We start from the raw sequence: 10885 nt of genomic DNA, 5'->3' as shown, positions 1-10885 counted from the left end.
TCATGTAACTCAAATAACATGCTCATAATACCATAGCAGAATAAGAAGAGAATAGTGGGTAAAATGATTTACAGAAAAAAAAGAGATAGCTCTTATATAACAAATTCTGAGTTTGGGGGAAATTTGGGAAAGGTATATCTCTTGCTATTTTATATCTCTTTTGCTACTTGCTATTGGGTTAGATCAAACCCAATAACTGCCATCACTTAAAGGGGAGCTCATTCGTTGTTTTTGTTTTTTCCTTTTACCTTGATTTTCCAGGTAGTATGCTTCCATAAAGGTTTGTAAATAAATTTGCTCCAGTGAGGAGATATTCTAATGATCTTGTAAGTGACAGATAACTCAATGTTATAAACTCATTTTTTCCAGTGTTCTTTAAACTAAGAGCCACAGTATTGTAAAGAGACAAATACATAATTTGCTTTCTTAGCATCTGATGTTGGCAATGATTTCAGTTTAGAATTAGCCATTTTTATTTCCTTCAGAAAATATAATTGGCCACTTGTGCTTTTTAACTAGTATGAATGAAACTGTAAATACAGCAATTTATTTGATTAAGGTCTATGGGCAGTTTTCTTTTACTGAAAATGGACTTTGATTTTATTATACTAGATACAAATAACTTCTATAGCAAAAATAAAATGTTACATCCTTGATAGTCATTTGTGGAGAGAAGAGAAAACCCAGGTGCAGCTCTTCTGCAGTTTTTGTGACTTTTAACTGATTTGGCTTATAATTCCTTCCTACTTCTTGCACTGGGAATTCATTTCTCTGTGTACTTTGCTGTTTCTGTATACATCTCAGGGACTAGAAATACTAAACCCTCATTTTCCCACATATAACCCTTCTAGAATTTCACAGCCAGAAGTGTATTCTAACCCTGCAACTAGATATTACCTTAATTCTCATTTCCTTCTGCAGGATGTCTATATCTATATCTGTATCTGTAGATCTCTATCTATATAACATTTTTATACCATTTAAATATTTCTGAATTTGGAAGGAAAAGTCTTTCTTTTGCTCCCTCTGTCATGGATGAAGGCAAAGTCCCCAAACTTGTTTCAAGCTATGGAAGGCTTCTCTACCCAGCTTGGCATTCTAATAGATCAGAGATCTCAGATGAACTGGCTTCATTTTTTACAGACTCTGAGATTCAAAATAATTTCTTTGAAATTCAGTAGAGAAAAAAACTAGCCACTTCCTTTCCTAAACAGCAGCATGTACCAAGTGTTAGGGAGTTACGTTGTCAGTTTATTCTTAGCCATTTTCCGTGGAAATTGATAAAATTATTGAACAGTTGAATTTTTGAGCTGGGGGACCTTAGCTGTAGTATAAACTCATTTTACATATAATGAATGTGAGTTCTCTAGACATGATATAAAATGCTTATGATCAAAGGGCTAGCTAGGCAATTAAAAAATATAGAACTTCAATAAAAAAGTGGTTAAAGAAAATATTTAGATTTTATGTGTCTTTTTTTTTATTTCAATGTTTTAACTCAAAAGACCAGCTGCTGGTTTGGTCTTCTGCTTGCATGGAATTGACTTGGACCTTTTGGATGGTACTTCTCCTGTGACATTGCCAAAGGTTGGAGCAACCCGCAGTCTTTTCAGATAATTATCATTTTTGAAAACTTGAGTTTTCATGATCTTGTTAGTTAGTTTAAAATATGTGTGAGAATAAAATGCTAAGACTATTTATCTATATAGGGTTTCTACTTTTCTGGGATCTTTGAGAGAGTTCAATAAATAGAAGGTAGAAGATCTCCTCAGAGCTGAGTTGAGTGGGGCCCTTGCATTCTGGTAACTATCTGCATAGCCAATCTGACCAGAAGGCTCCTGTGTTCTCAGTGTCCCTAAATCTTCAATTTATTATGTTGAACCATTTTATAATTTCTCCAAATGATCGAATCTCTGCAATGTTAGATAGTTCCATCCAGTTACACAGTGGAAAATTTCTGGGGTCATAAGTCAAAATATTGAATCTTAAATAAATTGATGATACTTAAGAGCCTTGCCCTGTGATGTAGGAAATGATTAAGTGGAAGTGAATTAAGAGAGAGGACGAAGAAAGCAAAATGGATGAGGTTATACCAAGCATGTACTTAACTGTTTACTGGAGGGATCCTTTTTTGATATGCAGAGCTTTAAGTTAGGGAAATGTCTTTTTCCATCACACAATACATTTAAAAAAGTCACCTTGTATACAGCTAAACTTTTGTTCAAACATGCCAGCAGGGAGAGTAGAGAGATATAACCAGGTGTTTCATATTATTCAAACAGTAATAAGCTTACTGTTGAGAAATTAAACATGGACAGTCTCTTCTCCCTCATCTAAAGTCACATAGATACCCTATTTGGGTACTTCATTATTCTTACTTACACTTGATACTTATGCACAGATTCCTGTATGTATCAATTCTTCTTTCATTCCCAAAATTCATTTAAACAAAAATATTCCGAACATCTGCCATGTGCCAGGTAATGGGGATATAGGATTCTATAGGTCTGAAATGGTTTCTGACCTGCCTCTCAACCCCAGAACAATAAAGGCAAATAAGAAATGTAAGAGGAACTTATGTTCAATCACTTAATTCAAGTCATTCAGCTTAATAACTTGGGTACATATTTGTTTCAGTGTTGGCCTTAGAAAGCATTGCTTTTTATGTCTTACCTGAAGGATCTTATCACCAGGCTGCAGCAGGTTGGATGCTGGTCCATCAGGCTGAACCCTAGTAACAAAGATACCCTATAAGTCAGAAGTAACAGAGGTTAGGATTCTATTTTCAAGAACTAGATCTACTTAAAAACTTTTTCATTCACATAGAAAACAGTGAAAACAGATTTTAAAAAGTTTACACATGTGAGGTTAAAATATTATTATAGTATTTCAAGCAAGGCACCACCCTCTAAATCAAGTTTAAGAAAAGCAACATTTTTACTTGCACAAAACGCTCATATTGTTTGTTTTGTTTTGTTTTGCGGTACCCGGGCCTCTCACTCTTGTGGCCTCTCGCGTTGCGGAGCATAGGCTCCGGACGCGCAGGCTCAGCGGCCATGGCTCACGGGCCCAGCCACTCCGCAGCATGTGGGATCTTCCCAGACCGGGGCATGAACCCGTGTACCCTGCATCTGCAGGAGGACTCTCAACCACTGCGCCACCAGGGAAGCCCTCATATTGTTTTTAAAGTGCACTTGTGATTTATAAATTAATTTCATGGCATAGTCTTAATTTCTTTCTTAAATAATTTGATGTATGGTTCTAAACCATTTTTTGTGTAACTTTTGTATAACTTCTGAAGTTGTCTTAAGTTATTCCTCATTGAAAATGTCTCCTATCTGATAGGTTGTAAATTCAACGTACACTTTAAAAACCTTACTAGAATCACATATAAGACTGGTTTATTTTAATGAGTATTGCTTTATATGTTACTGAGAATTTTAAAGTAAAATGAACAAATAAACATAAGAAAATTCCAACGTATAAAGTTTGCAGCTGTATAGTTACAAAATTCCTAAACTGATTTAGTTTATAAAAATGCCAAATTAATTTTACTGATCATGTACACAAAGCAAACCCTTGTTGAATGTCTACCGTATGCTAGGCCTTGATTGCTGGTGTTATAGAGATATACAGAATATAATTTTTGCCTTCGATGAGCTCACTATATAGTAGAAGAAAAGTCAAGAAAACCGACTATAAAACAGTGTGAGAAGTGTTATGATAGAGGTAATCAATATAATAGATTATTTAAAATGTTGCATCCAGCTTAACCTTAATGTGTTGGAGCTTCTAAGAAGAGGAGATATCTGGCACGGAATCATAAAGGACAAGTAAAAGTTATCCACACAGATAAGGAAAGATATTCTACATGGAAGGGATAGCACATACAAAAGTGAGAGTGCCTGTTACATTCAGGAAGCTGCAAGTAGTTCTATTATGACTGCAGTGGTTGTGGAAGGGTTCGAGTGGATGTGGTTGGGAACATGGGAGAAAATCATATCAATCCCCAAAAGTAGGTAAGGACCAGATCAAGATGGGTCTTTAATGGACATCTTTATCAGTTTGGGGAGCTACTGAAATACTTTAAACATGATGGTGACAAGATTTTGATTAATATACTAAGAATGAACTGATGAGTGGTTAAACAAAATGTGTATATCTATTCAGTGGAATATTATTTGGCAATAGAAAAGAATGAAGTACTGACAACACTGATGAACCTTGAAAACATTATGCTAAATGAAAGAAGCTAGTCACAAAAAAACACATATTGTATGATTCCATTTATATGAAATGTCAAGAAGAGGCAAGTGCATAAAAATGGAAAGCAGATTAGTGTTTGCTAGGGGGTGGGAAGCAAGGGGAGTGACTGTTAATGTGTACAGATTTCTTTTTAAGGTAATAAAAGGGTTCTGGAATTAGATAGTGGTGACGATTGCACAACTCTGTGAATACACTACAAACCATCTAACTGTACACTTTAAAAGGGTGAATTTTATGGTATGTGAATTATATATCAATTCAGCTCTTATTGTTTTTAATTCTTGAGTATTAATAGAAGACAGTATTTTAATGGCTTTGCCTGTTATTTAGAAAATTATCTTTTACTGATCTGTAAACTTAATAACTCTCACTTAAACCCATAACTTTATGTGTGTATGTCTTTGTAAATGGTTTAACAAACAGACCCTAGTTAAAATATTTCTATGTGTTTTAATTTAGCATTTTAGATCTTTATGAAACATTAATTTAAGGATTTTGAATGATTTTTATCTTTCTGATTTTAACCTGTTATCTTTCCCATTCAAAGATGAAACTACAGTAAGTATTAAAATATTAGAAAACTGCATAACTTTAACCAGTAATTCGACTTCTAGAACTTATGTTAGGGAAATAACTGGATAAGTATGCAACATGTATTTACTAATATGTTCATCACGGTATTATTTGTAATAATAAAAATTACAAATCACATGTAAATGTCTAATAACAGGGGATTGATTAAATAAATAAATTATGGTAAATCTATACAGTAGAATGATATGTGGTCATTAAAAATGGAGTCCTAGGTGACAGCTATGGAAGGACACTGGTGCTTAGAGAAACAAGCAAGTTATAAAACATTATGTGTGGCATAATACTATTTTTGCTGAAACATGTTTAAATGTATATTTGTGTGGGAAAATATCTGGAAGAATATACTCCTAAACATTAGCAGTGGTTGTACTGGGTAATGAGACATCATATATATGTATATTTTTTTCTTTCTTTTTGCTTTTCTGTGTTTTCTAATATTTCTACAATGATTAGGCACTAATAGCATTAAGAAAATAGTAATAAAAACTTAAACAATCTTTTAGGTTAATGGTGTCACAATTTGGTGTGATGTTCAAACAGCTAGTTACTTTGGTCAGTTCAGTTGTACAAATGGTCAGTTCAGAAGGAAAAAGAAAACTGGTTGTTTGAAAGGGACAGTTAAATAAGGCACAATGACTAATCCACCAGACCAGTGAATGGCACTGGTTGTGAGAACACATATAATCCTCACAGTCATTTTCATACTGGGCACATAACTCTCCTACTCCATCAATCCAGGAGACTGTATGAGTACTCAGTTCCCCTGGTGGTCCCCCTTTTATGCTGTTGCGGTCTCTGTAAAACAGGCAGAATGACACTGCATGTCTGGATGCTGAAGGCAAAGTTGTTTTGACTATTATTTTATCCCAGCAGTCAAAGTCTGTGCTACCTAGTTAATTTTGATTGCCGTTCTTCAGCTTATTGTACGGGAACAGTTTTAATAATTTTTGTATGAATCCAGACCATAGGAACTGAATTGTGGCCATCATATTGCAATGCTGAGAGGAACTGGCAACACTCCACAGCCTGACTGCTGAAAGAATACCAAAGTCATGTCTCTAGCAGGTTTAATTTCAATCATCACAAAGCTCTGTGGGGTTCAACCACTGTTCTGGAGACTTGCTTTGAAGCTTTCTCTTATGGTGGCCTGAGTCTTCCTAAGCATTTATTGCTGTTTTCTAAAGCATTAATATTTCTTTTCAATCAATAAGTTTTACCAACTAAGAAATTGCTACTGCCCATTGGCATAGTTTCTCTTTCTCTCTGTCTCTTTCTCTCTCTCTATATATATATCCTATCAGCCAGCATATTGCCACATTAGTCAAAACAGATAGCGATGAGTGTTATGTTTGATAATGGTCTGTAGCATTCATTATTTTTGGAGGTGGAATGCTTCCCCAAAGACTGCCTGAAAAGGCCAGTGCCCTGATTTTTCACTGTATTTATGTATTACATATAAACACTGTCATATGAAAGAGACCAAATAACTCTGAACCCATTTTTGTGGTCTCTGTTATGACGAAATATTGATGAGAAATATGAAAACTTTGACACTGTTTTCAAAAAGTTCATTGTAGCAGTGTGTGTGGGTCTATAAATGTTATTATAATTATTGAAAGTCTGAAGGTTGAGCTACAATCCAGGGTCTTTCTTTCCAGCAAAGCCTGCAGTAAGAGATTTCAGAGTCTCCCAACTGTACCAGATTTACTGTCAGAAAATTCTTCATTACTCTTAGTCTTAGAGTACATTGAAAGGCCGACATTTATTATCTTTACCTTGAATTCCCAACAGATAAGAGGATTTGCATCTTTGATTTAGGGAAGGGGAAGGGAAGAGGGCTGGAAAGTCTCTCCTGTATCATCTGTGGTTTCCTAGTGGTGGCTGTCAGTGATAATGGCTCCAATTACTGTTTACTTTCAATAATGAACATGGGTCCCAACAAGAGGGCTTTCTGATGGTTCTTAATAACTTTTAGAGGCTACTTCCTTTGGTAGCTCCAAGCCAACATCAGTTCTGTAACAATGGCTGCTAGAGTCTAGTTACTGGCTTATGGCATTTCTGAGTGTGTTTCTCTAATGTTTTGCACCTCATCACCAGCTCTCATGTTCCATAGTGGCTTGACAGCACAGTGGTTTTCCCTTAGCACCACCTCTAGAGGGCATCTCACAACAGAGCTAAGTATTGCAGTCCTTTCCAAAGAACGCAAGTCTTTTCTCCTATCAGACACCAGTAACTGGGTGTGCTTGAGACAGACACAGACACAATGGACTCATGTATCACAGAGGGACCCCCATAAGTTTGAACCAAAGCTAATCTGGAGAGCACTGGCCGGATGCTACAAATAGGCTTGACCTTTTGCCATTTCACGTTTCTTCCCCAGTTTTTAAACCAGTCTTCATATAAGTCATAAATGAAGTTTTTCCAAAAGTACCCATAATAGGTTTTTTAAAAGTTTTACTTTTCGCAAGTAATTTGGAAAATGGATGAGTATAGAAGGTTTTTCACAGTGTTAAAATCTGACCTGGTCTTATTGGTTACCTAGTCTCTGCACCTCTGGACATAAACCTTGAAGGACTCAAGGTTCCTTGAAAGTTAGTCTACAAGGCCAACATTTCACATTCTAACTTTAGAGGAGAAAGGAATTTTATATGGCTTTTTAATGATGAAGGTGAATGACTGTGACAGTCTCAGCTATTGTAAATGTAGACACCAAAATAGAACTTGTCTTAAGGGAATTACAACTTCAATTTGTGAAATATGCTTTTCTTTAAAATTCTGAAAAAAACTTGGCTCTAGCTGATGCTAAGAAATTGGTTTCTAGGAAGGCCATATCTCAGATAAAAATTGCATACAATTACAATTACAATTCAGAACACATTGGTTATATATTATAGGATATGGTATCATATGCTTTCATATAATTATAAAAGTTCAAAGAGCGTATCTGGAGAAAAAACTGACCCATAAAGATAGCAAACACAGCCATAGATTCAATAGCTTTCAAGGGGAAACTTTTTTTTTTTTTTGGCCAAATATTGGAAAATAATTTCTTTTCATGAATTGAGCAAGGTTAATATTAAGCTATGATGCAGCTCACAGAAGCAGCATTACACATACACAGTAGACTGTGTTTACTTAATCCCTGTGATTATTAGAAGACACATCAAGAATAAAGGTGTTTCAATAGCTTTACTCTCTATGAGTCAAAGTGTGAAAACAAAATATTTTAAGGTTAATTGCTGAGAGACAAATCTTGAGCTTTGAACAGTTTGCTACCTTAACAACTGAGGAATTTGTATGCAGCAAGTGAAGAGATTTATCCCATGACCATTAGAAACTAAAGGAGAGGGGAGAGGGAGGAAAGGAGAGAGGGAAAGAAAGGAGAGAAAGAGAAAAAAAAGAGGGCATTGGCAGCTGCATATGTTGATTCAGTGAATGACTGAACTTTAGCTGACAAAACAATGAAATGTAAAATCCATAAAAAATGAACAGAAAGAAGAATTGTTTTAGAAACCTAAAAAATTTGAGCCTCAAAAGACAGAGATACAAATTATACAACAGACCAAAGTCCTCTAAAAATTTCACAAAAATCTTATGCACAGATGTTTAAAGGAATCCAAAACTCTCTTTCATTAATTTTTAAATAAAGAAATATTAAAATAAAAATCCCTTGGTTGCATTTGTAAAAAATAGAACTACCATATGACCCAGCAATCCCACTACTGGGCGTATAACCTGAGAAAACCATAATTCAAAAAGAGACGTACCACAGTGTTCATTGCGGCACTATTTACGACAGCCAGGACGTGGAAGCAATCTAAATGTCCATCGACAGATGAATGGATAAAGATGTGGCACATATACACAATGGAATATTACTCAGCCATAAAAAAGAAATGAAATTGAGTTATTTGTAGTGAGGTGGATGGACCTAGAGTTCATCATACAGAGTAAGTCAGAAAGAGAAAAACAAATACCATATGCTAACACATATATATGGAATCTTAAAAAAAAAAAATGGTACTGATGAACCTAGTGGCAGGGCAGGAATAAAGACATAGACATAGAGAATGGACTTGAGGACACAGCGAGGCGGGGAGGGGGAAGCTGGGGTGAAGTGAGAGTAGCATCGACTTATATACACTACCTAATGTAAAATAGTTAGCTAGTGGGAAACAGCAGCATAGCACAGGGAGATCAGCTCGGTACTTTGCAATGACCTAGAGGGGTGGGATAGGGAGGATGGGAGGGAGACACAAGAGGGAGGGGATATGGGGACATATGTATGCATATGACTGATTCACTTTGCTGTACAACAGAAACTAACACAGTATTGTGAAGCAATTATACTCCAATAAGGATCTATTTTAAAAAAATAATGCATTGGAGCAACAGGAGAATATTTAAACGCATAGAAATTGGCTATGTGATTACAAATATCTTAGTAACAACGTAATGGTGTGATCTTAACAGAAAAAATACACTTGCACCATTCTTTTATGTCATTGTAAAGCTTTGTTTAGTAGCCAAAAAGAAAAATGTATATAAACATATTGTTTTCAAGATACTGCCCTTATGACTTGATAAAAACAACCAAGAAGTAAGCAGTTTATTTCCTTTTATCTGAGATTCCTGTTAGAAATGACAAATTGACTACTAAAAAATCGATTTTTTTTTTTAATAGTTTGGTGCTGATCACCAGGCACTACTCTCTTTTGGGGAATTTGAATATAAGAGTTGAAATTATGTTTGGCTTTGATTACTTTATACAGGCATACCTTGTTTCACTGTGCTTCACTTTATTGCACTTTGCAGACAATGTAGTTTTAAAATTGAAGGTTTGCGGCAACTCTCTGTCAAGCAAGTCTATCAGCGCCATTTTTCCAACAACGTTTGCTCACTTCATGTTTCTGTGTCACATTTTGGTGACTCTTGCAATATTTCAAACTTTTTCATTATTATTCTATTTGTTATGGTGGTCTGTGATCAGTGATCTTTGATGTTATTACTACGACTCGCTGAAGACTTAGGTGATGGTTAGCATTTTTAGCAATAAAGTATTTTTGAATTTAGGTATCTACATTTTTTTAGACATAATGTTATTGCACACTTAACAGAATACAATATAGTGTAAACATAAGTTTTAAATGCACTGGGAAACCAAAAATTTCGAGGGACTTACTTTATTGCAATATTCATCCTATTGCAGTGGTCTGGAAACAAACCCCAATATCTCTGAGGTATTCCTGTTAGGAATTATAATTGTAATTTTCCTTTTATTGATTGCTTCAGTATTGCAATTATTCCTTAACAGTTAAAAATCTCTGGGAGTCTGTGTATTGTTGACTGAATGTACATTTTCTTCCTGTTTATTTCTTGGTAAAATTCTTAAGCTTAAAAAAAGAATTTTCTTTCATTTGATTTTCATATTTTCATTTAAAAGTGAATGATCACACTCTTCCACATAATGTCTTTCCAGATTTCTTGCCTCTTTGGGAAAAATAGGTGAAATATTTTTCATTTCTTTTACTTTATGAATTCTTTAAAGCCTGTATTTAATATAAGACCTCAACTGGTGGTGAATATATGGATTGCTGAGCTTCATATAGTTTACTGATTTGATCAGAGTTCCTACTGGCTTTTCGTCTCAGCTTTTTTTTTCTTCTTTTAAATTAATTTTTGGCTGCGTTGGGTCTTTGTTGCTGTGCGCAAGCTTTTCTCTAGTTGCAGTGCGCAGGCTTCTAATTACGGTGGCTTCTCTTGTTGCGGAGCATGGGCTCTAGGTACGCGGGCTCAGTAGTTATGGCTCGCGGGCTCTAGAGCACAGGCTCAGTAGTTGCACGGGCTTAGTTGCTCCATGGCATGTGGAATCTTCCCAGACCAGGGATTGAACCCGTGTCCCCTGAATTGGCGGGCAGATTCTTAACCACTGCGCCACCAGGGAAGTCCTCTTCTCAGCTTTATACATAGCATAAAATAGTAGACGCCATTAAAAAAAGAGTGGGTAATTGTAGGTGGCTGTGGC

At 35.5% G+C, this 10885-nt stretch overlaps 1 protein-coding gene across 1 annotated transcript in view; it reads right to left on the bottom strand.

Moving 5' to 3' along the window:
* Positions 1-10885, bottom strand: part of LRRC7 (leucine rich repeat containing 7) — a 514499-nt gene that overhangs the window by 10790 nt on the left and 492824 nt on the right. Inside the window, exon 26 of the mRNA XM_032604391.1 lies at positions 2674-2748. Coding sequence (XP_032460282.1) covers positions 2674-2748 — 75 coding nt within the window. The remainder of the gene's footprint in view (positions 1-2673; positions 2749-10885) is intronic.

The sequence above is a fragment of the Phocoena sinus genome, chromosome 1 (genome assembly GCF_008692025.1).
Source record: "Phocoena sinus isolate mPhoSin1 chromosome 1, mPhoSin1.pri, whole genome shotgun sequence".
Lineage (NCBI taxonomy): Eukaryota > Metazoa > Chordata > Mammalia > Artiodactyla > Phocoenidae > Phocoena > Phocoena sinus.
This window is presented reverse-complemented; position numbering and strand designations above follow the sequence as displayed.